The sequence below is a fragment of the Miniopterus natalensis genome, chromosome 15, assembly GCF_054644295.1.
Source record: "Miniopterus natalensis isolate mMinNat1 chromosome 15, mMinNat1.hap1, whole genome shotgun sequence".
NCBI lineage: Eukaryota > Metazoa > Chordata > Mammalia > Chiroptera > Miniopteridae > Miniopterus > Miniopterus natalensis.
The window spans coordinates 2,450,139-2,476,859 of record NC_142095.1 but is presented as its reverse complement, the minus strand read 5'-3'; the positions used below and the strand labels follow the sequence as shown (position 1 = coordinate 2,476,859).

The 26,721-nt window shown below is 57.1% G+C and overlaps 1 protein-coding gene across 2 annotated transcripts; it reads left to right on the top strand.

Annotated features, from left to right (window-relative positions):
* The first annotated feature begins 82 nt into the window (after positions 1-82).
* Positions 83-26,721, top strand: TEX264 (testis expressed 264, ER-phagy receptor). Of its 2 annotated transcripts, XM_016216895.2 has the most exons (5): positions 83-173; positions 2,361-2,652; positions 10,905-11,126; positions 22,694-22,862; positions 26,134-26,721. In XM_016216895.2, the coding sequence occupies exons 2-5, from the start codon at positions 2,395-2,397 to the stop codon at positions 26,424-26,426; spliced, it is 942 nt and encodes a 313-aa protein (XP_016072381.2). In that variant the 5' UTR covers positions 83-173; positions 2,361-2,394; the 3' UTR covers positions 26,427-26,721. The 2 variants fall into 2 exon arrangements, with proteins under 2 accessions (XP_016072381.2, XP_087680819.1); XM_087824693.1 differs by lacking the exon at positions 83-173 and having other exon boundaries at positions 2,320-2,652.

Below are 26,721 nucleotides of genomic sequence, written 5' to 3'. Positions count from 1 at the left end.
GGGCGCGGCCTGGTGGCGAGGCTTCCTTGGGGGGAACTTCCCCGGGAAGGGGCGCGGTCAGGGCCGGGCCGGGCTCAGCGGCCGTCGCCTTTCTGCCCCCAGCGCGGGCCGCTCGGAGCCGGGCGCCGCCGCCTGGATGCCGTGAGTCGCTAGGAGCGAGCCCGGCCCTTTCGGTGAGCCCCCCTCTCCTCCCCCTGAGTGTGGGGACTCCCCTCGCCCGGCTCTGGGCCCTCGGTGCGTTCCCTCCCTTTTCTGAGACTTTTCAGACAGGAAGAGAAAGGTGGGAGCTAAGTTTCTCAGAGGGGACGGGGAGTGTGCAGCCCCGAGCGCAGGTCGGACACAGGCAGGGCTGGTCACTCCCCAGGCAGCGGCCGGAGCCTGGCCCTCGGAGCTGCCGGCTGAGAGCCTGGGCTTCGGAGATGCCCGGCGTGGGTGACCTGCTGGAAACCCTGCCCCGGGGGAGGAGAGAGAGGGGGGAGTGGGAGAGGGGCAGTGAGACCGCCGGGTGCCCCCCGGGTGCCCTCTGCCTGCCCGTGGTCCAGGTCTGCTAAGAACCTGTGTGCCCCTGGCAGGCCTCTTATCCTCCGTCCCCACCTCGTCCCCACCTCGTGCTGAGGATTGATGGAGTAGCTGTGTTCTGACCTGTAGACTGCGCCTGGCCTGTAGTTAAGGACTTAGCTATAGTCCGCCGTCCTCAAGGAAAAGAGGAGCAGAAGTAACCGGAGGCCAGCTGGGTGGGATGGGCGCGCGTCCAGAGGGTGGCAGGGCCCTCGCAGCAGGAGCTGGATGGGTGCAGAGACCCGCGCGGGACCCCTGGGTGTCAGGACACCAGAGGTTTCGAAGTTTACTTTGCCTCTCCGTGAGGCCAGCACAGTGTGCTCATGGGCTCCAAGGACAATATTTCAGCCCAAAAAAAAAAATTGACACAGAACCCACAGGGAACAAAGGATTCCATAGAGCTAAGCTTTCCATAGGGCTGCAGGGTTTACTTTCAGCTCCCAAAATTTTTAAATATTTGGGGTCACATGCTTCCCTTCCTCTTTAAACAGTCTTTTCTGTGCTGTGACCCCCCCTCCCCTTACTCAGCTCGAGTCCTCTGTAGGAGGGTGAGACCTTTGCCCCGCGCCGCGTGGAGGGCTGGGCCGTCTGCCTCGAAGGGCTCGCTCACCAGCCTCTTCGCTGTGTCCCTGGGCCTGTTCCTGGATAGTTTCTTTGCTGCTTGTTTTTGTTTATTTTTCCCCCTCCCCTGAAATGAGTGTCTTTATTCCTTGTACCGTACAAATAGGAAGAATGGGGAAAGGCCCGTGGGGGGAGAACTGTCAGATAAATGATACGCACACAAAAAGGAAAAAAGACACACACCCCCTGCACGCCACCCCAGGATGCCTTTCTGAGAACTACCTAGTACCGGAGGTGGGGCGAGGAGATCGAAACCATACAGATTAAATTCTGAACACCTGGAGATGTTGCGGTGAGAAGGGACAGGGCAGCAGTGGACCCCGGGTGTGGTTCCTCTCCCCCGCAGGCCATCACCCTTCCCCCAGGGGATGAACCACCCTGGCCAGGGATGAGTAACTGTTACGTCTCCGTTGTCTGTCTCCACTTCTAGCAGCCTTTCCGTCCTTCCTAACCTATGGGCTGAAAAAGTAGGATGAAGTTTGTTAGCACTGGTGTCTCAAGTCTGGGAAGCGTAGCTCTGAATTTCGTTCCTGTTTTGATTATGGTCTCCTCCGGTTCTGGATGGGCGAGCTTGCTGGGTAGCAAGATTCTGGGGGCCAGATGTGCTTAGCAAAGGAGAGTTTCCTATGCGAGTCTCTCTCTGTGGCACATTTCCAGTGCTGGGGTTTTGTTCCTCATGGTTTCCCTGTTTGTTAATAAGTGTTTGGACCCTGGCACTTGCTTGTCCTCCCCCTGGCAGTGGTCCATGGGTCTTGGGGAGGCTGGGCAGGTAGTATAGCTTAGCTGTGGGAAGGAAGAGGCCATGTGGGGGAAGGGCAGGTTGGCTGATATCTGGTCCATCTCTGGGGCGGCTGGTCAGGGCTGGAAGCATGTCCCTAGCTGACTCACTCTTGTGCCTTCTATGACTCAGTTTCCCCAGGTGTGACCAAGGCTGCCAGCTGACAGGCAGAGCAGCCCTGAGAGCCTCAGTGGTTGTGGTTAAGAAATAAGGAGGCTTGTGGCTTCAGTCATCCTTTGTAGCTCCCTTCTAGGTCACTCCATGTGTAAACACCTCTGGCCACACCTCCTCCTGGGTCAGAGCACCCAAGGCAGGGCTGGGGTTGGGCCAGAGCAGGCTGGCTGACAGGTGGGCACATTGGTCAGAGCAGGCTACCAGCCTCCCCTCTCTTCTGTCTCTCCAGCTGCCTTGGGGTGCGGCGTGGGGGGCCCAGAGCCATGTCGGACCTGCTACTACTGGGGCTCATTGGGGGCCTGACTCTGCTGCTGCTGCTGACACTGCTGGCCTTCGCCAGGTACTCAGGGCTGCTGGCTGGGGTGACAGTGAGCGCCGGCTCGCCCCCCATCCGCAACGTCACTGTGGCCTACAAGTTCCACGTGGGGCCCTACGGCGAGACGGGGCGTCTTTTCACTGAGAGCTGCAGCGTCTGCCCCAGGCTCCGCTCCATCGCTGTCTACTATGACAACCCACACATGGTAAGGAGACTTATGTGCCCTGGCAGGGTTTGTTGGAGGAGGGGCGTTTTGTTTTTCAGGAAGTGGTGGGAAAATCTCTTGAGTTGGCCCTGCAAACCACCTCCTCTCTGAGCTCAAAACTCCCTCCAGATCTAGCCTGGACTTCTGCCCCCTTCTCGGAGTGTGTGCTGATTTTCTGTTTGCCCAAGTCCTGTTCCCCTGGCTCATGGCTACCCGTGGACCTCCGAGTACAGGGGACCATACACCACTAGGAGTCCCTAGCCTCTGCCCCGGCTTTGGTCCCCTGCCTCCTCTTCTTGTCCCTCCTCCTTTCATCCCTATTTGAGGCCAGTGCTCTAAGGCCAGGCCTTTCAGATCCTGCCTTTGTTTGGGGTCATATCATGTTGTTTCTGTGTCTTCACTTTTTCAGTTCTCCTGCTGTGGCAGCAGGTTTTCCAGGACTGAGAGGGTAGGCCCTGGGCATGGGACTTGGAATCCCACCCCTCCCGCCATTCTGGTGACCCCTGGCACAGTTATAAGGTATTACTTTGGATGTCAAGCTGCCTGGTTTGGAGAGGGCCTCGGGGGGTAAGTGAGCCACCCAGAATGTCAGAGATGCTGGGGTCAGAGACTAACCCAGCATCATTGGCACCCTGTGGGCGTCTGGCTACACTTACAGCCTGTAGTGAGTCAGGGCTCACCAATGTGGTCTCCTGCAATGCCATGGGCGGTGCTCACAGCTGCATAGGCTGGCAGCTCTGTAGAGAGTTCTTCAGCCTCCAGCTCTGAGCTTTGGCAAACCAGGCATTTGGAATCCCCAGCTCCGGTTTCCTTGCCTGGAAACCTCACGCGGGCAAGGCCTACAGCTGACCCATTGTCTCCTGACCAGGCCTCACTGGGGCACTCAGTCAAAACAAGGGTGTGCTGACTCCCTCTCTGCCTGGTTCTGCTCAACACCCGCACTCGAGATTAACAGATGTGGCCCCACCCTCAGGAAGCTTTATGTGGTTGGCAAGTCAGCCTTACATATGAATCTCCACCAAGGCACTGTGCTCGATGCCCACAGAACTTTGAGCTGTGGGTTTGGAGGAGGGTGCCTCAAGTCTGCCAGGGAGGCTCCGAGAGGCCGTAAATTTCAGCTGGGCCTTCTGCCATGAGTAGAATTTTGTTCTGCTCAGAAGGGCCTCCTGGCTAAGGGAACTGCAAAAGCCAGGGCCTGCAGACATAGGATGACAGGGGAAGTGTGGCCAGGGGCCATTCTGTGGGTGGAGAGAGAGGTAGAAGCGTTCCTTGCGCTGGGCAGTGGGAGGTACAGCAGGTTGGGAGGAAAGGTGTGGCATAGTTTGCCACCTGCGATTTAGGAAGCTACCTGAATGGCAGGTGGAGGAGGGAAGGATATGAGGTAGAGAGGCCATTGAGGATATTGGGCTGGGCTCTAGTAAGAGGTGACATAACCTGGTTGAGGGATGAATAGACATTGAGGTTTTGAGGTCACATGGCTGGGTGATAGCATTAAATGGAAGCCAAAAGCACTGGGACCCAAGTGGAATGGGGAAGGCCAGTGGAAAGCTCCTAGACAAGATGCCCTACCCCCACCCCTGCAGGGTCTCTTGGGTAAGTGCTTGCCCCTCCTTCCACACCTGGCCCAGTTGGAGCCTCGATGAGGCCTCAGTGGGAGGGCGGAGCGTCCTTGCAGCTTCCTCCCTCTTCACAGGCTTGTCTACCTGTTCTCAAAGCCACACATTGCCTCAGGTTGAGCAGCTAATTCCAGAATGGGTAATGGCTAAGACAGCAGATTACCTTGGGGTCAGTGCTGGCGGCTGGCGCAGGGAAAGTGAGATAGAAGAACTCTGGCATGTGGCACTCTCCATATAGCCTCTTGACCCAGTACTGCCTCTGGGCAGCCCACCACCATACAGCTCTCCTAGAGGTGTGGTAGACCCTATGGGCCACCAAGGTTAGCATGGTACAGCCTGACTTGGGTGCCAGTTTGGGGACCATGGCCTGAGACTATGGCCTTGGAGTACAGCCTTGATGCCAACATTTCGGGATTCTGGTTCTGTTTCTTCACTGGCCTGCTGTGTGATCTGAATGTTACATAACTTCTCTGAGCCCCCATTTCCTCATCTGCAGAGTAGTGTTAAAATATCTGCTTCATAGGTAGGCCGGCAAGGGTTAAATTAAGTGACACAGGTGAGGAATTCACCCCAGCACCTGGCCCTCAACAAATATTTAACAGCAACAACAAAAAAGGGTGGAAAAGACCCTCATGCTAATTATGTGTGCTGAAGGCTTAGGCTGAGTACTGGCCTGACTATGGACCTTTGTCCGGCACAGAGCTTGAACATATAGGTCAAAGTGGCCCCTCTGATCCTGTCATTCCCAGTCCTGGGTCACCCTAGAAGACACCTGTGTCCCCATTCAGAGTTGGGTCACATCCTGGCACCTAGATGTGTCAGGGATGCTTAATCCCCATCTACTCTGGGAACTGGGCAGTGTGTTCTCTGCCTGAAAGAGATCCTAAAAGGTTCAGGGAACCCCGGACCTCCAGGAGTTCATGGCTCCCCATAAAGACCTGAGGCCTCTGTGTCCACATTGCTAATACTGTAGAGGAGGAGACCGCAGATCAGACAGCAGGAGTTGAGGTACTTACCTCACATGGTTCACTCGTACTTTTTTGTTTCTATCCAACAAATATTTGTGCCACTCTGCTGGACACTGTGGGGACAAAAGGACCTAGCTCTCAGACCCTCTCAGTGTGGGGATGTCAGGGGAGCCTGGTAAAGAGGCCCCATCTGGTCCTGAAGAAGCCTAAGAGTCCAAGCTTTCTGCTCCCTGGGCTGCCTCCCCCAGCAGTGGCCAGCATGGGGCCCTGCATATTGTTCACTGAAGGGATAGGCTGTGGCTGAGCTGTTTGAGTGTCCCATTCCCACTTTTTCTCCCTAACCCTCCCCAGCTCAGCAGAATCTGAGCCAGAACCTGCTTCTCTGTGACTGTGGGGAGGAAGTGAGACTATTTCAGGCTCTGCCAGTAGGGCAGTGAGTGACCAGCTGAGAGGCGGCCACCTGCTGTAGGTGCTGCCCACCCCCTGAGGTATGGACTGACAGCTCCCTAGCCATGCGCCTTCCGGGCCTCAGCCCCTAGCCTCAGCTCCCCCGGCTGAGGCTGGGTCCTAAGAAAGGCCTGGTGAGGTCTCACCTGGTCTGGCTGTGCGCCCAGGAAGTAGCACAGGAAAGGGCACCATCAGGGCAAGATCATGGCAGTTGTTGTGGACATGTTCATATCAGATGCTGCTTGAGTATATATATCCTAGAGGTAGGTAGGTAGGTAGATTGATAGACTGATTAATGTGTGTATTTCAGTCAGCCCTGTATCGTGAAGTTCTGGATGGGAGGAGGCTTCAAGGTCTGAGCCAGTAGTTCTCATGAAGGATTCTGTTCTCCATCCCTGAGGGCCTGGGAGGAGGTGGGGGGAGGAAAGAGGGAGCATGTGGCAAGAAGTGGACAGACCCTGGCAGTGTCTCATAGGTGTCCATCTCCTTTCCAGGGTCCAGCATTCATGGAGTGTGGCCATTTCCTCTCCTAAGTACTGAGGGAGGGGGTGAGTCTCAGAGTCACTGATCTGTCATCCATCCCTCCTGCCAGAGCACATGTGCATGTGTGCACACAGACTCATACTCACTCTCTAATCTAGTTCTGTCCTGTCCTGTCCTTGAATAGCTAGAAAAGGGTCCACTGGGAGCCTTGGGTGTAGCGGAGGGGGGAGGAGTGGGGAGGACCCTGAGCACCTCACTTGATCCTGGCCAGCTCTCACCTATGACTGGGTTGCTGTCATCATGCTCATGGGTCTGTCCTGCCTGCCATCCTGACCCTCCAACCCACCTCCTGCCCCACCCTCTATTGCTATTGCCTCCACTGTTGTTTTTGGGGCTTAAGCAATCTGCCTGCCTGCCCTTGTGGGAGCCTGGCTGAGGCAAGTGGGGCAACCAGTTCAGTACCTGGCCAAGCCCAGGAGGGGGTGCTTGCCCCAGGCATGGAGTGGGTGGGGGACTGGTGGTGCTTGGGTTCTGCCTTTAGTAGCTGGACTGCCACTGAAGCTGCTTTTTTCCTAGTCCACTGAGAGTGAGCCTGGGGTCACCAAGTCTGTAGGGGCTAAGGCTGGTAAGAGTCATGACTTAGGCCTATCAGAACTTCTGTAAGGGGGGGGAGGGGATGGACCCTCTGCCCTCCCCAGAGGCACTGAAGTCACATGGAGCCTGGGAAGGGGTGAGGGAGTAGGATATTGCAGGTTTGACCCCTCAATAAGGGTAATGGGAATGTGGGCTGGGCTGGTATTTCCCAGGGATCCCCTACCCCAGTTCCTCTGTGATGATTTTCTTCAGACGGAGTCCAGGCCTTTGCTCCACAGCTGGTTAACAGTGTGGGGCAGCCCTGGGATGGTGAGCCCCTCCCTGCCCAGCAGAGCTGCCTTCAGAGGCAGAAGTAAGGTATGGGAGGAGAAGACTTTGGCCCTGTCCTCTTGGGTTTGAATCAAGGCTTCACTGCTTACCAGCTTGTGACTTTGAGCAAGCCACTTGGTCTCTGAGTAGCCCTACCTCAGGGTCTTTGTGTTTTAGGGGGACTAAATGATAGGGATACAGCCCAGTACCCAGCCCCTAATAGGTGCTTAGCACTCTTGGAGTCTGCTCGTGCCTCTGAGGGCCTTGTGCCACTGGAACTTGGTATTTTCAGGAACCCTGCCTCTGGCCTTGCCCCCTGCAGGTCGCCTGGGCATGTGAAGAGGCATAGCGAAGGGAGAAGCCATTCCTAGCCTGGGCCTGTTTCTCAAGCTCCCGAGTGGTGGGTTGGTTGGTTGGCACAGGTCTGGAGCTGGTCTCCCTGAGTTTGAACCCTCACTCCATCCCTGCCTTGCTATGTGCCCTTTGCTGAATAGCTTTGCTCTCTGGGTCTCAGAAACAGAGTTGATAACAGTATCTACTACCTAGTGCTGTTTACATAATGAGCTGGTGCATGGAAAGCAGCAACTGGGGCGGGTGGCGAGCCCCTTGTCAGGCCTATACCAGCTGGTGGTAGGATTATGTTTGGGGGTGAAAAAATGCCCTGAAAAACTTTTGAGATGGGAGTTCCCAGAAAGCACCTGGATCCCACTTTGGAGATGGGCATCCTGCTAACTCTCCTCCCCTCAGCCTGAAGTGTGGGTTTTATCTTCTGGCAGGGGTATCTGCATTGCCCATGTCCTGACTAGTGCCCACCCCACTGTGCCTTTGGACACTAGCTACCCAGGGAGGTTGCATCTGCTGGGCTTGGTGTATTGGCCTATAGGACCCAGGAGGGTCAGTGAGTCCACTGTTCACCCTCCAGCCATGGGCAGGTGCAGCTGCCCTGTTCCCCTGGGGGCACCGTGCAAGTGAAGACCACTGCCCCTACTCTTCTTACCTTGGGCAGCTCTGGGCTGGGTAGACTAGCCAGGGAGGAGTCAGGGCAGCCCTCCGGGCCTGGGAATGGCACACAGTGCAGCTATTTCAGTCAGGTTGTGCAGGTTGTGGCCCTGGGGCTGGCCATTTCTGCTGAACCCAGGGCCTGCATTTGGTCTGAGCCAGTGGACACCATTTTCCCTTTCTGGTTCCTGGAAGATAATCGCTCTTGTTCGGTGGCCAGATGCAGTGAGATCTTGGCCAGGCAGGGAACGTCTCTCACTCTGGCCTCTCAACGTGGTCAGCAGGGTACTGTAAGGCCTCTCCAGAAGGGGCAGTGGGGCCAGTTGGACCTCCCTCTCCCCCCATCTCACATACTAGGACTCAGGAGGTTTTACAGCCCGAAGGAAATGCTCTCCTGGTATTTTACTTTGAGGGCAGATTCTGAATGGGCCTGCCTTCACCCAAAGTGGTGGAGGAAGAGCAGATTTGCTCATGGTGCAGGGTTTGTGCGTGCATGTGTGCATACACATATACTGTCACTGAGCACACCCAAAGAACTTTCTGTGTGTACTGGATTGTGGGCCTTTCTGCCTGGTGGCCTGGAGTGGTGGGGAGAGAGGGAGAGACCACCCGTTACAACAGCACAAGACCTGCTCCTTCACAGGCATTTGGGATCAGAGGAGAGCTGCTGGGTGGGGAGCAATAGAAGGCTTTGAAGAGAAGAGCTGAGCTGAGTCTTAAAGGATGGGCAGGAGTTTCTCAGGGGACTCTGGAGTAGGATGAGGAAGGACATTCCAGGCAGAGGAAGTAGCTTATGCAGAGGCAGGAAGCATGGGAAGGCATGGCATGTTTGGGGAGTTGCAGATAGTACTATGTGGGCCTGTGAGGGGGTGTGGTGGGAGAGGAGGCTGGCAAGGCAGGCTGGGCCAGAGACTGGGTTTTTCCCTTCCTCTGCAGTTCAGACACTCAGTGGGCACCTGCTCTCGTGGGTTGTGGCCCCTGCTGGACCTGGGGATGCAGAAAAGGAGTGCCACAGGTGGTTGTGGGGACAGTTCTGGGCAGTATTGTGTGGGCCACTGAAGATGACCTTGCATGCTGGGCTCAGGAGTTTCATCCTAGAGGTGAATTGGGAGCCATGAGGGTTCTAAGCAGGATTATCACAGGTGTTCTGGTGCATTTTGGGGACTGAGGAGGATGTTGAGCTGAAGTGATTCCAAGAAAGACCCTAGGATCCAGACTCAGGCAGGCCAGGGGTTGAGAGAAAAGATGAAGTTACCTTCCATCCAGATTTCCACGTGGCTTATATTGGAGCTTTCTTTTGTACAGCCTAGGTTGCTAGGGTCAGGAATAGGAAGATAGCTTTGCAGCTGACACTGACCCTGCTATGATCTGCCTTTCTGGCTTCCTCAAGTCTTTGAGTGTGAGTGGGGCAGTGGCACCATCTAGAGACAAGAGTTGGAACTGCAGTGATCTCCAGCGCCCCTGCCTGGGTGGGTAGGCGGGATGAGTGGCAGGCAGAGAGAACTGACTGCCGCAAGGCAGACTTGCTGTGGGCAAGAATTTACAGCAAAATGTTGGTGTGGGAGGTGGGGTGCCACTGAGCCACCCTAAGGCTCCCCAAGAGGGTGTTTGAGCCTAAGGATGGGCAGGGAGGAGCTACATGTTCAGAGGTTTGGGTGGATGGGCATTCTAGGCCAAAGGTCACTTATATGGCCTGTGTCGTAGCTACTAATAACCTACAACAATTATGGAGGATTTGCTGAGTGCTGGACCGTGGTAGGGCCTCATGCAAAATATTTAATATGGCAGTTCTGTAAGTAGATATCAAGGAACTGGGGCTCCAAGAAACCAAGGGACTTGTCCAGAATCACACGACTCAGGACTCACACCCAGGCCTGCCTCTTTCCAGAAGTTATGGTTCTGACCACTGTACCATGTTGCCTGCCACTAAAGCTCTGAGCCAGGCTTAATAACATAAGATTCAAGGGGTAACAAGGGACCAGAGCCACAGAGAGTTGGGGTGACTCCCAGGGACTGTGAGAGCCTGGAGGTGAGAGCCTGGAGTCAGTACCCAAGTGCCAGGCAGAGTTAGACACCAAGGACAGGTTGGGTTGGCCAGAGTAGGAAGGCAGATCGGGGCTGAGAAACCCCAGGGGACTGTTGACAGGGCTTGAAAAAGGCCAGAGGTGAGAACAAGTGAAAATGACTATACAGTGCTGAGAAGGTGGGCTGGGGAGAGGAGCAAGTGGAGGTAGAGGGAGTTTAGAGGTCAGTGGGCCCTGTGTCCGGGGACCCAGGAAACCCCAGGACTGAGAGCATGAGGAGGTCTGTGGTGAGTCTCTTTGATTCAGGAACATATATACCTCTGAGGGCTCAGCCTGAGGGCTGGTACTGACTCGGGTGGCAGGAGGTGAGACACACTGGGGCCCCTCGATGCCAGGAGGAGTTCTGGGCCTTGTAAGCCTGGGGCTAGGCCTAGGAAGTGTCAGGGACTCACATAGGCACCTTACCTGGCTGAGGTTTGTGGGAGATGGGATGGAGGGAAGCAGGGTGGAGTGCAGGTCCTAGGGGCCCAGAGAGATTTGGTGGGGAACCAGCAGTCTCTGGCTTAGCTAGGAAGGGGCAGGGGCTGGAATAGGACCCGGCGTGCTTGTTGGAGGAATGGATGAAGAGGTGGAGGAGTCCTGCAGCAGGATGCCTGCAGGAAAGCAGTTCTCTCCATCCTGGTATCTGGGGCTGTGCAGCCTCTTGGAGCTGGTGGTTCTGCCAGGCCCGAGCTGGCACAGAACCCAGGGGGCAAGCGGTCTGAGGGCCTCCTTCCTTTGCCCAACGCAACACCTTTGCTCTCCCTCCCCAGGTGCCACCCGAGAAGTGCCGCTGTGCAGTGGGCAGCATTCTGAGTGAAGGCGAGGAGTCACCCTCCTCTGAGCTCATCCAGCTCTACCAGAAATTTGGCTTCAAGGTGTTCTCCTTCCCGGTACCCAGCCACGTGGTGACAGCCACCTTCCCCTACACCACTGCCCTGTCCATCTGGTTGGCTACCCGGCGGGTCCATCCTGCCCTGGATGCCTACATCAAGGTGAGACACAGGCCTGGGCGGGGGTGTCAGGGGCGGGAGTGCAGCCAGTACTTTGGGTGCAAGCCAGGAAGGACTTGGCAGGCTGGGAGGGAAAGGTGGTGTTGGGAGGGCAGCATCCTGGGCCCTCATGAAACAGGTGCTTGTGAAGCTAGGAAGATCGGCAGAGGCTGCTGGCATCTCTTCTAGATGCCAAGATCTTATGGGCACCAGAGTGTCCAGTAGGAGCATAGGGAGCTCGTTCAGGAACCTAGCCTGTTCAGTTCAGATCTGACTGGGGCCAGAGACATCCTTAGTGCTCAGCCCCTACTCCAGACTCAGATGGATGGACAGGCCCACCTGACCCCATCGTGCTGGAGGCCTGCGGAACAAGGGGCCTGAGGCTCCCAGTGGGTGGCAGGCCCCAGGTGTCCGTGTGTTCGCCCTGGTCCTGCCTCCACATGGGTTCATGTACCTGTCCTGGGCCCAGGACTGGGGCAGCAATGGCAGGCCTCCTTTCCTTTGGTTCCCAATCTGGTTGGCAATGCTGGCAGACCCGTCTGCTTGGAGGAAGCAAGAGCCCAGCCACCGGGAGGTCTGAAGAGGTTTTTTTTTTAACTTTCCCTGTTGCACATCCCTTTACTCTAAAACATTTTGTGAACTTGGGTGCTAGGTCAGTGACCCCAATTTGGGCTTAGAAGCAATTGTTTAGTCACCTATCCAGCTTGTCTATGTGTTGGGTCCTGTGCTGGACACAATGTGAGATGTTGGTGTGTGAAATACGCCTTTACAGTGAGGTGTGGAGATAGGAAGGAACAGTGAGAAAAGGCATGGGACCAGCTTGGACCGAGTAGTCGGGGGCAGCCTCTCAGAGGAGTAACCTCTTGGGCAGAATCCTGGAGGAGCCCTTAGAGAAGGGGGTAAGCAGGTTCTGAGCAGAGAGAGGAAGAGCCAAGAGAGGGGGTTTGATCTAGAGGCAGGGGGAAGTCACTGCAGTGTTTCAGCAGGAAGGTGACGTGTCCCAGTCCTGGGCAGGGAGGGACCGATCAGACTGATCACAGCTCATGGGGTTGGTGTGAATCCTAGTGTGACTGGGCTGGGACTGGGGCTGTAGAGATGCAGACAAGGGCAGAGATTTACTGTTTTAGGGGGAAGAGCTGAGGGACTGTGGGTGGATTGGATGCTGGGGAGGGGAGGGGAGGGGATGGGTGGGAAGAGTTGCAGCAGGCCTTGGCCCCTGTGGGCTGGGCGGACGAGCAGGCATGCAGTAGTGCTTTTCACTGAGGCATGGGGAGCTGAGGGGTGCCTGGTTTGGGGCAGCCAGCGTTGTGGGCTGTGTCAGGTGGTGCAGAGTCTGGAGTTCAGAGAGGGTTGGGCTGGTGGATCTGTTTGGGGACGTGAACCTATCAACAGCATTGGCCCTAGGGACGCTCTGGGCAGCGAAGACTGTACTGAAGACATCGCCAGTGTGGTTGGGGTAGGGAATGGAAGAAAGTCGGCAGGAGTGTGAGCTTGGTGGGCTTGTGGGAACGTGGTGCTTTGTCTCCAGAGCAGCCTGGGCAAAGGGATGGGGCCTCGTGGTGGAAACGGGAGCTCTGGCAGGCCAGGCTACAGGGGCGTGAGAGTCTGGTGTCAGGGCTGTGTATGAATCACTGGGGCCTGGGTCACCAGCATGGCCTTGGTGGTTAAGGACAGGAAAAGAAGAAACGAGAGCTGTTGTTGCAGCAGGACAGGACACAAGGAAGACAGAGGTGGCTTCCTTTGTGAGCTGGGGGGTGGCAGCCAGAGGGTGCTGGTGGGGGTGGGCTGGAGGCTAAGGGGCAGGGTGAGGCAGGAGGTCCTAGCTAGCGATGAGAGCAGAACAGGAGACATCAGTGCCCAAGGCTGCTCAGCATGTCTTCTGGGGTGGGGGGCTCACCCAGTTCACCCAGGGGGAGGGCTGGTGTATGGTGTCTTCAGTTCTGTCTGTCATCCTCCACCTCGAGGGCCAGCCTAGAGGAGCACCCCTGGGAAGAGGCTTTCTGGGTTCCAGACCTCAGAACAGGATGCATGGCATGTGGCATGGTGGCGAGCAACTCAGCCACCAAAGCCTTTTCCTGGCTTCAGGGTTTTATTTTTAGACACCTTTGTCCAAATTTCCCGGCCCCTGACAGCTTCACAAGTTGCCTGGTTTTGACGTCACCTCTTTGATGAAAACCCTTCTTCCTCCCTCCTCTGCTGCCACCCCCTCCTCCCCCCATGGGAGCCTGTCAGCTGTGCTCTGGGCTTGATTCTCCTGAGGCAGGGCTGGAGCAAGGGGAGTACCATCCTCTTTCCTGCCTGGGATGGGGAAGCCAGGGGTAGAGGGGAGAGCAGGGGGCTTCTCCAGGGATGTCTGTGAGGCATGCTGGGCCTGGCCACCAGCTGGGAGAGAGAGACGCCAGGCTGTCCACAGTGGAGGTATTGCTCAAGGTGCTCTATTGGGTTCTGGAGGCAGAGGTCACCTCTGCCCTTGTCTAGCCAGACCTGGTGTTTTAGGGAACGAAGTCAGGTGACAGATGAGGAAGGGGCTGGCTCTGTTTTTGGCCTCAGCCTGTAGTGGACAGAGGGTGTCCTGTGCCTCTCTCAGCCCAGGAGACAGAGAGAAGAGAACATAAGGCTCCCTCCCACACCTGCCTTCATCCCCACTGCCTGGGAGCAGGGAAAGGAGGCTGCTAATGAGACTGTGGCTGTTCTGACTCTCCCAGCCCTGACAGCTGGCTGCTTTTCTCTCTCTCTCTCTCTCTCTCTCTCTCTCTCTCTCTCTCTCTCTCTCTCTCTCTCTCTCTCTCACACACACACACACACACACACACACACACACACACACACACACACAAGTGGGGGAGGGGAAGAGAAGGAAGGAAGGAGAACGTGCACCCTTCTCTTTCTTTACCTCTCTGAATTCTCTCTGGATCTGAGGCTGGGCTGGTAGGTGCTTCACATGGATGACAGCAGCTTGCTGTTTCATGGGGAGGGGCAGTGGGGAATGGTCTCAGAGCTCCAGCAGTTGCAGTTGGGCCTGAGCCTAGGGCAGGATTGGTCTCATGGGACAGTGAGGTTCTTGGGGGGTCACTGTGAGGAACCCAAAGAGAATCATTTTTCAGGTCTCTGGGGATTCTGGAAGGATGGCTGGATCCCAGTTCTGTGGTCTGTGTGTTGCCCTTGGGTCTCTGGCCAACCTTACCCAGCCTGGCAGCCCAGGCTATAGGGGCTGGAACTCAGCCTTTCTTCACGGAAACCACTGTGGGGCCCAGGCTGAGCACTGTGGGCAGCGTGTGACTGTCAGTCTGTGGAAGATGCCCTGGCTTTGTCAGGCTGATCCCCCAGAGTCCAAGGAGGTGGCCTCCAGGGCAGGAGAACACTCCATGACCCCAGGAAGAGGGATCTCCTGGTGGCTGTAGGAGGGAAGTGAGCTTCCTTGAAATCGCAAGGCCACAGAGGATATGAGGCCCAGGTAATCAGCCCAGAGCAATAGAAGAAGCCCCCAGATTCACCGCAGGGTGAAGGTTGGGGCACATTGAGCAGATAGGACTGAGTGAGAGGCCCAGGGATCCCTTGTGTGGGATTGTGTGTGAGAGGTCCCTGAGCTCTGTACCTGGCTCACATCTGTCTCTAGCAGTTGGCAGGGGAGGTCACTGAAAGTGTGAGACTGGCAGCCAAGCCCCCTGTGCCTGACCTCCTGTCAGCAGGATTCACAACTTTTCCGTAAACCCCCTTCCCCAGGGTCTCTGCTTCCTGGGAGTTTTCAGATAGAGGGTCCTTGTGAGGTTTGGGCATCTTCTCCTGAGTTTAGGGAGGCACAGGGCATTGTCTGCGTGGAGGCTGGTTGGCTGGGAAGTGCCTTGGATGTCAGACGTTGGTACTTTCTCCATAGAATTGGAGAGGATCTGGGAGAGGATAGTAAGCCAGCAGACAGATCTCATTTGCATATTAGGTATTCAGTTGAGCAGAATGCCACTTACCCCACACCTCCATCATGCTACAAACTTTGCTAAGCACTTTATGTGCCTCACCTTAGTCTAACATGGCGTCCAGCAAGACACTCAGTAAACGTTTACGTGAATAACAACAGGCCAGCTGGGTTGATGGGTTGTCCTGCCATGGATGAAAGTGGCAGGGACTCAGACCATAGTTCTTGGACTGCTGTGAGCAGCAGCATCGGGACTGTGCTAGGGTGCCCCCATGGCTGGAAGCCAGTGATGATGGGGCTTGAACTTGGACCGTTATCTGCTTCGACTGGAGTAGCTCTGCCTCTGGGTTTTACAGACCAGATGACCTTGTGAGCTTTTGTTTGGAGAAGTAAGTGACTGCACTGAGGGGCCAATAGGACTTCCCTTATTAAAATTAAAGCTTGAGACCCTTCCACATTAGCTCAGCAAAGGTCATAGACATGGAGAGAGAGATGACCCCAAATTTTACTCCCATTGGGTCTTCCTCATCTGGATTCCCACTGCCAGGGCCATGCTGCTCCACACTGGTATTCTGGCCCTGAGGTCTGGGAGGCTGCTGTTGGAGCTAGGAGCAAAGGGCAAGAAGAGCCAGGCTACCCATCTGGCCAGCAGGCACTCGTGAAGGGAGACTTGGCAGCTGTCACAGGCACAGAAAGCAGCTGCTGCAGGTGCCTTTTTGGGCCTTGTGTCCTCACCCTGAGTGAGGTGGAGACAGCTCTATTCCCAGATTCCCTCACTGGGGCTCCAGGGCCAGCTCACCTGCCAGTGCTGCCACCTGCTAATAAGCCTTCCCCAGCTCAGAGAGAAGGGCACTCTCAGCGCCAGGACCTGGAGCTGAGTGACAAGCCCCCAGACTCTTTCTCCCCCAGAACCCCCAGCCACAGGGCTTAGCCTTGCCTACGGGGAGTGGAGTTGGGAGGGGCGGGGTGGCTTCAGTGGGAAAGGCAAAGCAGCCTTGGGGTGGGGGGGGCATTTGGGCTGAGCCTTGAAGGATAGGTAGTGTTCTCCAGGTGGGAAGGCAGGTTGGGCAGAGGCACTGACTTGGGCATGGATGTGAATATATTGTGGCTTGAGTACACGAAAGGAGCAACAGTTTGGGCCCAAGAGATGAGGCTGGGTCCTGTAGGTTCTAGGAAGCCACTGGTGGTGTCTGAGCAGATGAGTGACATGTCCAGGCTGGGCTTTGGAGCAGGACTTGAGCACGGGAAGGTGGGGAGAAGGAGCCAGAGGCCACAGCCAAACTCTGAACAAAGGTAACAGAAGTTAGCTGAGAGTAGCAGCGACTCTCTACTCCCAGACACCCCCAAGTTAAGAAGAGACCCCCTCTCCATGCCCCTGGATGTTGAGATGTGGGGGGACCTACAGGAGGCCAGGCCTCTCCCCTTTGTCAGCTTAGGCCCTAGAACCTGCTCCTCAGCTTCTCTGGCTTCACCCCTCCCCACTCCCTACCCCAGGACTGAAAGCACAAAGCCAGCCTTTGCTGGGGCGGGCGTGGGAGCTACCACTCTCAAAATACCAGCTCGGATATGTTAGCTTGGCAGCCCTGCAGGACCCTGGGGGCTGAGGCTTGTCTGGGTAGTGCTGTGGGGCTGGGCAGTTACCAGCCCAGAAGGAGCCTTCTTCCCAGGCAGAAGGGCTTCATAGGGAAAATTCTGTTGCTCTTCAGAAAGCTCGGGATTCCAGGAAGGAGGGAGGGGAGAGATTCCAAGGAGGGGGCTTGCCCTCCAGAGCAGAACAACTCTGCCCTTCAGCAGAGCCCGCAGATAAGGAGGGGCCCGCTGTCTAGTTAGGCATGGGAGGCTCTGGAGAGAGGGGCCTCCCTGAGGGGCCAGCGATCAGAGGTGCCAGCCTGAGATGAGACATCAGGGCCTCCTCCTCTCCCACCTCCGGTCCTCCCCTTCTCCTCTCCATCCCACTCACCCACCTGTCCTTGCTCTCTGGCACTTTCTGGTTTCTCTGGCTCCCAGGTGCTTGGCTTCACAGCTCCATCTGTACCAAGCAGCCTTCCTGCTGCTGGGTAATCAGTCAGCAACATTTCGTCGGCCTGTCCAGGGGGGGCCCCAGGTCCTTGACTGCACAGACCTACAAAGAGCAGCTGGTCCTGGAGAGGGGCCTGTGGAGCCTGCCATAGCATCAGCGTTGTCTGGGAGGCGTGGCTCCCCTCTCCCGTTTGGAAGAGAGAGTGGTGGGATCCCAGCTGTGCCCCCCAGCTCCCAATGGGGCTTGTACCCCCATGTTCCTCAGCCCTCTGGTCCTGCTCCACACAGGCCCAGGAAAGCCATCTGGGCCCTGGGGATGGCTGCAGGGTTGGGGCTTCCTGGTCCACCCAGGCACTGGGGTGCTTAAGGGCTGGTGTTCCCTGTGCCTGCTTAGAGGGAATCACCCTCCTCTGCTCCTCAGCACCCCAGCCCACCCTGGTTTCAATCACCCAAGGCCCCCCTTTGGGCCACCCGGGAAGCCAGGGCCTGGGTGCGCAGGGATATGAGCAGAGGTGTAAATTACATGGCAAGCCACAGGCTCTGAGGTGAAAATGAAATGTCTTCAGGCAGTGGCAGCAGCAAGCACAGCGGACTGGGGTGCCAGGCACCGCGAACGCCTCCCGCCCCACTCCCTCACACCTCCCCTTTCTCAGGCTTCCCAGGCTTTTGCCCAGGCCCTGCTCCTCTGACTTTCAGGGGGACTCCTAGGCTAGCCAGGGGCTAGACCCGTCCCCAAGAGGGCCTTCATTCTTCCGTTATGTTTTCTAACTGTCTGACTAGTGCTCAGAAAAATGTGCTGTGCTGTTGGTAATTGTGTGACCTTAATGTTTGTGGCAGTTTCTCCATTGATTTTGGGGGTTTGGAGTATACCTTTAAGTAGTGGTGTTTTATTCATCTTTTTTAGTTCCTCACTTCTTTTGAGAGCCTCTGTTTCAATCTTTGTATCATATAGTTGGGGGATTGAGATCCAGAAAGAAGCCACCCATCTGTACTAGTAGCTATACCTAGGCTCTGGCCTCCTGCCTAGGGCTCTCGCCACTTCCTGTCCTCTCTCTGTCCTCCCTGGCAGCCCCATCTCACTCCTTGTCTTCTTTGCCTGTCATTTTCAGAGCTTCGGGCCCTCCTTCTACAAGGGGGGGGGGGGGTTCTCCCTGCTGTCACATCCAGCCCCACGGACAGGCTTAGGTTCTGGGCTAGAGGCTGCTGGGAGGTCCAGTGGGAATGAGAGGGAGCCAGGGAGAGGGAAGCTGACAGAAGTTCCTGGGCAGAGTAATAACAATGTGCCACGTTCCAACAGCAGCCCTGCTGCGCCTCCCCCATCACTTTGCATCACTTTGCACTTGTGATGCAGACCAGCTGCCTAAGGGCCTCCAGGGCCGGAGCCCCCACTCTGGGGCCTGCTGTGTGCAGGGCGGGTGCGCATTGGTGTCTGTGTAATTAAAAATGAGCATGCCTCACTTCACCCAGCACAGACATGCCACCACCTCTGGTGGGGTGCAACAGCTGTTTGCTGGCTGTGTGGTTGCCCAGCTGTCCAGCCCAGTGTGGAGGGTTGGGTAGGACTGGGCATCTCAGGCTGAATAGGGAGGGCCAGGGTCCCTCACTGCACTGAGGCAGGAGGTAAGGGGCTGCAACTGGCTGGAGACTGAAGGAGCAGACCTCATCCCTTCCGGGGTCTAGGACTCATGTAAGAGATGCGTGACCCAGTCCTTAGCCTGCACCCATTGCTTCGTCCTTTTGGGAATTTGAGGTCACTTAGCTCAGAGCAGACTTAGCCTCTAGGCAGCCTGGGAGCGGCATCTACCCTTAGTATCCACCTGGGCCTGATCTCTTCTGCCCCCACACCTAGCTGAAGTAGAACATCAGATGAGGGTAGTTCTCCCCTCCTGTCCCCCCTCCCCTAATTCGGTAAGAACTACCAGGGGAGGCACTGTGGGTCCTATGGGAAACCTTGGCTCAGCAGCCAGATTAGCCCCTTTGCAGGAGCCCAGAGCTGCGTGGGCTGAATGCTTGCCCTCCACCCAGCAGATGAGCACTTGAGGTGAGGTGTGTGGTGTGTCCCCAAGGTAGCTGGGACAGTGGCACTGTGGCAGCCTTGTGTGCACTGCTCTTCCCTTGTCTGCCAGGAATCCTGGGAAGTGAGCTGGTGTGAGTACAGCGTGGTAGGGGGGAAGTGCTGGTGACTGAGGTCTCCTGGAAATTCCGCATTAGGGGTAGTGTGCCTTGTCCCTCCTTCTTTCTGCTTGTAGGAGGTCCAGGTGGGAGGGAAACCTTGGAGGTGTGTCTCAGGGTTAGTTTCTAGCAGCTCCAGGTGGCACCTTGGCCTGATTAGCTGCTTTCTGTCAGATGGGGAGGATTGTGGATGTCTGCATCTCTCCCACCTTGGCGAGGGGCCTTGTGGTCCCTTTGAGTCCGTGCGTGGGTGTGAGTTGCCCTAGGTCTGGCCTCATCAGATGGCCAGTGGCTTCAGTGGCCAGAGCAATTTCCCCTGTCCCAGTGATGCTTCCTCAAGCTCCTGGCTGTCTGGGCTGTGGGAAGGGGTATGCCCAGGGCTGGGAGGACTTCAGGCCCCTTTCCCCAGCAGCACCAGCCCAGTGTGGCACTGACCTGGTGTCCTTGGCTCTTGGCAGTCTGCTCTCTGAGGGCTCCCTGGGGCTAGCTGAGGGAGAGGCAGCTGCCCTTGCCTTCCTTCACTGCTTTTCCAATATTTACCAGCTCATCGACATGCTGCCTGGGCCACAGCTCCTGCTGCGCAGTGAGGACCTGAGAGTTGGCCCCTCTCCCCTCAGAGGCTGCACCTGGCTGGGAGGAAATGGCCTTGTCCCCTCTGCCTGATCACTTAGGGACAGGTCATATGGCTAGTCCTGGCCCTCACCTTCCATCCCTAGCCCCCACTGGACTCATTATTGCTCAGTGGGCAGACCATCGAGAGGGGTCTCCCAGAGGGGCTGCAGGGACATCTCTAAGCCCGTCCCTTGCCTATGGACCTGGAGTGGAAGTTTGTGCCTTTGCCTTTTTCATGTCCCTGAGCCTGAATTTTGACAGGACCCAGCATGTGTTAAAATGATTTGGGGCTGAGCCGTCAATGAGATTTTAATTAGCTCTGTGTCTCCCTCCAGTAGGGAGAGCCGGGGTCTCCAGGTGGTGGGAGTAGGATTGGGCTGGGCTTGGGTATGAGGCTGCCCCTCCAGGGGCCAGGGGCAGGCTTGGGCAGCTGGTGCTTCCTGTATGGGATGCTATGAGGAGGGAGGGCTGGGCAGAGAGGGAGGGGCTGTGTAGTCAGGCCACAGTTTTCTCTCCCTCCCATCTCCCTGTTCCTCTGTTCTCCCGATGGCTTTGAGATGAAGGCGACTGCAAGGATGGAGGATGCAGTTTCCATGGCAACAGGGCTGTCCACAGCCAGGCAACTTCAGAGCCCGGCTCTCCGGAGGAGGCAGATGCGCAGAGCAGCCACAGAGCTGCCTCCCGCCTGCCAATGAGGGGGCTGGCAGAGCAGGTGGCAAAGGTGGCTGCCTGGTGCTGCCCACCCTAGTGCCCAGCTTAGAAAGGAGGGTGGAAAGAGCACTCCTCCTCTTATCACCCTCGTTACTCCCAGAAGGGAAGATAGGTGGGCTTGAGTGTTGGCAAGGGTTGGGCTGGAGCTCCATTGTCCTTAGAGTTTCTAGGTGAGCACAGGCTCTGGTTCCTGGGAGCATCCCCAAAAGCCAGCTGTCTACAGCCCTTGAGAGATGGGCCACCAGGTAACTGATGGCCACTAGGCATTTCTTTGTGGGCCCTTTGCCCAGAGCACGGGAATGCTGGTGAAGGCCATGTCCTGATTGGATTCGGGGGCCCTTTTCCTTTTGCTTCTCTCTGGCTACCAGGAAAGGACCTGGACCTTCTTTAAGGAGCCACTCTGGCCTTGGTGACATGGCCCATTTCACTGAGAGGGGCTTAGGTTTGGCAGATGCCCACCTCCAAGTGTTGGTATCAGAAGAGTCCCAAAGCCCGGTTGCTCCCACTGCCTGATGGACCAGGGACTGAGTGTTTGGGCTGTGGGGAAATGGAGGCAACCATCCTTGTGCTGAGAGATGGGAGGAGCTTGGGGCATGGACTCATGAGATGGCCCAGAGAGCACCCAGGTTGGCAGAAAAGATTGGCTCAAACTATTAAAAATGATGACTTTCCTTCACTGACCCTGGAGGTTTCAGGGCTAGGTTGTCCCACTCTGCCTCTGAGCACAGGGAGACTTAGGAAACAAGCCTTGCCTGAGTCCCCCATGGAGTCAGAGGCTGAGCTGCAGCAAAACCTTGGGCCAGGCCATCCACCTCCACATTGCCTCCTAGATGCGCCCTGCCTCCAGCTGGCTGTGGAGGGCTGACTAGAAAAATCTTTCAGGCTTCCGCTTCTGGGAGGCTTGTTTTTTACCCCTCTTCACTTGCTTTAATTGGAGGGGGCTCCTCAACCTCGGCTCGGCCTGCAGGCAGACAAGTGGAGTCCTGGAGTGGCTTCTGCTTGCCCGCCACTGAGTCTCTCATTACTGCTAAGTGGAAGGTTCATTTCAGAGCTCGTGGTGAGAGCTGGCGGTGCCATAAATAGCCATGTTGTGAAGGTTGGCGGGTGAGCAGTGGCAGGGCAGGGGCCTTGCGGTCATCATGGTCATCATCGTGGTGGTGGTTGCGATCGGTTCAGTTGCAGGGGCAGGGCAGGCTCAGGAGCAGGATGCGCTTCACCCTGCTCTGCTTATTCCCACCTGCCTCAGGGCACCTCTGGCAGGAGTGGGCCCCTCCACCCACACACGGTCCAGGCAGAGGGCAGTGGAGTGCCTGTCTCAGAACTTGGGGGCCTGTAAGCTGGTACTTTAACCCATTGGGGAGTTAGGGTCATGTCCATTGTTCAATATATTTGTCCTGCCTGCCCCTCCAGCCTAGAGTCTGGCTCCTCCCCTCGGCTGAAACTCTGCGCCCAGGTGCAAGAAGGGCTGGGAACCAACCACATCTGATACTTTCAGAGGTTGGCATAGACCTGAACTTGCAGGAGAATGGGAGTGGAAGGAGGGGGTTAGCCGTCCAGGAGCCCCTGTTCAGGATTTGTCAGTAACATGTCTGCAAGGGCAGGGGCTGGAGGCCTCGGGGTCAGGGCACTGGCCTCTCCTGGTCTCTGTGGGTCAGTATTATCCAAGATGGAGAGGAGGTCAGGGCCAGGGGGCCTGGAATGAAAAGTCTGGCAAGTCAGACCTTGGCTTGGCTTGGCTTGGCTTGGCTTGGCTTGGCTTGGCTTGGGCGCCTAGGGCCATAGTTCATGGGGTCCCTGTCCTAGGGTGGTCCGAGGTGTTAAGCTTCATGGCTGTGTGAGGCCAGTGCTTTCTGGAACAGCCTTTGGTCCCAGATGTGCACATAGGATTAAAAGTGACAGGCTCTTGGGTTCTCTTAGGACTTGTTTTAGAGTGTTGCCCCAAGAACTCCTGGGTCCTCAGACCACTACCCCCCTGGAGTGGGGGGGCCCTGCCCTTAGGGTAGTCTGTGTGTGCCTCCCTCAGCAGGGTTTAGAACTTGAGGGAGATTGGGGCAAGAGGCAGAGCCAGCCCCTTGGGAGAGAATAGACAATAGCCACGCAGGGGCCCATGTAGGGCTCATTCCACGTTTTGCCCCTCTCTGACAAGGAGCGGAAGCTGTGTGCCCACCCTCGGCTGGAGATCTACCAGCAAGACCAGATCTATTTCATGTGCCCTCTGGCGCGGCAGGGAGACTTCTATGTGCCTGAGGTGAAGGAGACAGAGCGGAAAGGCCGGGGGCCTGCGGAGGCCAGTGATGCCCAAATGGATGGCACAGGTACAGGGGCAGGGGACGGGTGGGTCTGCCTGGAGCCCTCTCTCTGGCATGCAGGGCGTGGTTGAGGAGCCTCCTTTCTGGCTGGGCTGCCCTGCAGGTGTCCAGGCTAAGCATGGCCGAGGTGGAAGAAGACCTCCCCACCCAGGACCCACAGGCAGAGTTGGCTGTTCCCAGACATGTGGGGCAACGTAGGTGTGGATTCATACATGTTACCCCTGGCAACACAGATGCAAAGATTCTGCCTGGATTCCCTTCAGATGCCACAGGAGTACCCTTGGAAACAGATCACAGACAGCTGGATGCTCATGGGAGGGGGCTGAGGCTGCTCAGGAAAGGCGTCCCTTGGGTGGGGCTCATCAGGAAATAAGATTGGCACTGGATCTGGAAGGTAAGAAGAGGAACCAAGTGTTCTGTCCCCCAGTATGGGGCCCTGCCCAGAGCCCACCGCCTTCTCCCTGCCAAAGAGCAGCCAGAAAGCGTGCAGGGGGCCAGCAGATCAGTGCCCGGCCCTCCCACCAGAGCCAGCCTTCACACCCCAGGTCCAGGGCAGAGGATGCTTGCCTGCTCTCAGCTCACCCCCTGCCATGACCTCTTATGACCGTGAGCTGTCCCCAAGGGTGAGGAGACCTGCTGGTAACATCCCAGGTGGTCCCAGGGGTCTGACCCTTGGCCATGATTATGGAACCTCATGTGAGTCTGGAGGTCGTCACCTGTGGGAGTGGAACAGGCTGGAAGGAGAGTGGCTGTCCCTCCACTTTCTCTTTAGGAGACTCCCTTTGTCCATTCTTCAACAGTCAAGGTCACCCTAGAGAGGCATGTGTTGTCGGGGGTGGGGGGTATGAGAGGCAGTCTCCACTCCCTAGGGGCTGTGTCCAACACAGTTAGCTTCATCTGCCACTTAATTACCTCTGCGGGGCACCGCTCCCACCCTCCTGTAGTGCCTGGCAGACACTCTTCAGTGCCCTTACTGTGGACACAGGATGTGGCCCAAGGTCAGCAGGCCCAGGCAGTCTCCAGGGCAGGAAGGGGGAGCACCTTGACCTTCCTTCAAACCCCCTCTGCTGCCTCTCCCCCTCTTTCGGCCACCCACCCAGCCTCCCTCCCAAACACCACCTGCCAGGGGCATGAAGGACTGCTTGGCACCCTCTACAGCTGGCTACAGCCAGGCTCCCACGCCCCTAGCTCCTGGGCCTGTCCTCCCACCAGTTGCCTGCTCACTTTCTGGCATGGGGGCTGAGGGGCTACCCACTTCTGACAGGGTCTGCCCTGACACTGGGGCGGACTCTGGGTGTCTGCCTGCCAGGTGCATGCCACTTGCAGGTGGGTGCCTGGCCGCCCAAGGCTTGGCCTGTCCCCTCCTGCCTCCCTGCTGGAGTCCCTCTTAGGCTCAGAGGTGAAAGGGGGTGATTAGCTGCCTTGTGCCTGTTATTACATTGATGTATTATTTAGCTCCAGAGAGGCGATGAATATTTGATTTTGCACTGGCTGTGGGCAGTGGAGGAGGTGGGGACTGGGGTGAAGGTGGCAGCTTCATTCCCTGCCCCAGCAGCCCTGGGGATTTAGGTGGGGTGTTGATTCCCTGCCTTATACTCCTTTGCAAGAAATGTCCACAAGTCCCAGGGGCTGTCTTCATCACGGCATACTGGGCTCTGGCCTGAGGGGCACCCGTGGGCTCCTTCCTCTGATCACTCCTAGAATGGGAGCCAGGAGAGAGGTTTCTATACCCAGGTCCCAAGAGAGCCAGTGGGTGGGAAGAACATGAGAATTTAATGGGACCAGTGAGAACCTGTCCCTCTCTTTTGCTCCTTTCAGGCCTGCAGCCCCTAGAGCACTGGTCATTATTTAAGGAGCAAATGATCTGGAATCCTGACCCAGGGTCAGAGGGAAGCACTCCTAAATCTGCACATGGCCCCAACTCACTCTTGAATGGCACCCTGGGAACTATGACTGGGGCCCCAGTAAGAAGAGGGCCCTGGGCCAGCAGCCTGGTCCTTCTAGGGCTCACCTCTGCCAGTAGGGCCCAGAGGGCATCATCTCAGGGCCAGAGGGACTAGGGGGGCAGACCCCAAATTCCCCCACCCCCACCCTGGACTCCAGCTGAGGCTTAATGAAAGTTCCAGGCCAAGTCCAAATGTCAGGCATTCCCCAGCTGCACCAGGCTCGGCACTCCATCACTATGGAGACAGGATCTGGGAAAGCTGGCCCACCCCTCACCTTCTGTGATATTAGACAGCTGCCCCTCTCTCTCACCCAGGAGAGGAGGCCAATCAGCTTCCTCTCAATCTGGAGTCCTGCACACAGTGGGCCTGAGCTCCTTGCCCTCTTTGTCACCTCCAACTGCAGTCAGTGCCTCTGATCTGGGGAGATGAATTGAAGGTTTGCTCCTAAACAGGGCAGATGAAGGGCTGCTTGCCTAGAGCACATGTGGGTGTGGGAGGAGCAGGCTGGGGGGATCTGGACCCACAGCCCCGCTAGGCACTGTCTCAGGCTCCCCGGTTGCCAACAGAGTACTCTTACGGCCCCTCCTGCTTTGTGGCTAAGGAACCACCAGTGGTTGGGGGTAGGTAAGGGCTCCTCTGGGGTGACCCAGGCATAGGGGACAAACGCCCTTAAAGTGCTTCCTCTCAGCGCCCTCCTTTTGTGCAGCTGGTAAAGGATTTCTCAGGACTCTCCACTCATTCCTGCCCCAGCCACCTCCTCAAATCTTGTTCAACTCAGCCAGAGGCAGGGGCCAGCTGACTTCCTGCATACGGTTGCTCCTTGGGGAGCCCTCCATGGGGGGAGGGGGAGAGGAGGGCTGGCCTCCGGGTCTATTTTCCTGTCCTCACTCCTTATGGGCAACATTCAGCAGTTGGCCAGGGACAAACCTCTCTCCAGTCCTGAAATGGGGTGGAGGAGGGGCACCACTTGGGTCTCTCTGTTCTACCCTCAGCTTCTCACCTCAGGGCTTAGTGGTCCTTAATGGGCTGTTGGGGGGTGGGGGAGGCTTTGTGGGAATGCGGGGAGCTGAGGCTAATTTGGAGCTGGGAGAGGAGTGCACAGCAGGCTGCCCTCCCCCACTTCCTCCTCCTCCCTCCCTCTGCCCTGTCAGTGCAGCTGGTCAGGGCAGAGGGCAGAGGGCAGAGGGCGGCTGGAACGAGCCTCCGGAGCCAGGGTGGCTTTATTATTCATGAGCGCGCTGTATGCTGAGTTGCTCTGGTTGTAGAGCTCTGTCCTCTCCCTGGAGGAGGGCAGGGTCCTCGCTAACCTGCACTCCCTCTTCCTGGCCCAGGAGCTGACACGCTGAGTGACACAAGTTCTGTGAGCCTGGAGGTGGGCCCTGGCAGTCGAGAGACTTCAGCTGCCACACTGTCCCCTGGGGCGAGCAGCCGCGGCTGGGACGACAGTGACACCCGCAGTGAGCACAGCTACAGCGAGTCGGGTGCCAGCGGCTCATCCTTTGAGGAGCTGGACTTGGAGGGTGAAGGACCCCTGGGGGAGCCAAGGCTGAGTCCTGAGGCTGAGCCTCTGGGGGCTCCCAAGTGGCCCCGGGAGCTCAGTACCCCTGAGAAGGGTGAGGAGTGACCCGTGCCCACGTCCTCCCGTGGTGCAGTTGCTAAGGAACTGATCAGACTCTTCAGCCCTCCTCCTCCACCTTCCAGGCCCAGGCTAGGGCCAGGGGGTCTCAGGGGACCTAACTTCGACCACCAACCTCTAGCTAAGCCCTCTCCTCACTGCCCTCTTGGCTCCCAGGGCCAAAGGAGCAGAGACTGTTCTCTGCACCCAGCCCTGGGGCTGCTGCCTCTGTTGCATCTTTTTTCAGAGTCACATTGGAGCTTCCAGGAACCAGAATAAAGCAAAAGATTTTATTTCACCTGAA

Excerpts from the sequence above, each read along its gene's own strand:
- TEX264 (XM_016216895.2), top strand. The coding sequence starts at position 2,395 with ATGTCGGACCTGCTACTACTGGGGCTCATTGGGGGCCTGACTCTGCTG. Across the intron at positions 2,653-10,904 it reads ACTATGACAACCCACACATG|GTGCCACCCGAGAAGTGCCG; the intron begins GTAAGGAGACTT and ends CTCCCTCCCCAG. Across the intron at positions 11,127-22,693 it reads CCCTGGATGCCTACATCAAG|GAGCGGAAGCTGTGTGCCCA; the intron begins GTGAGACACAGG and ends CTCTCTGACAAG.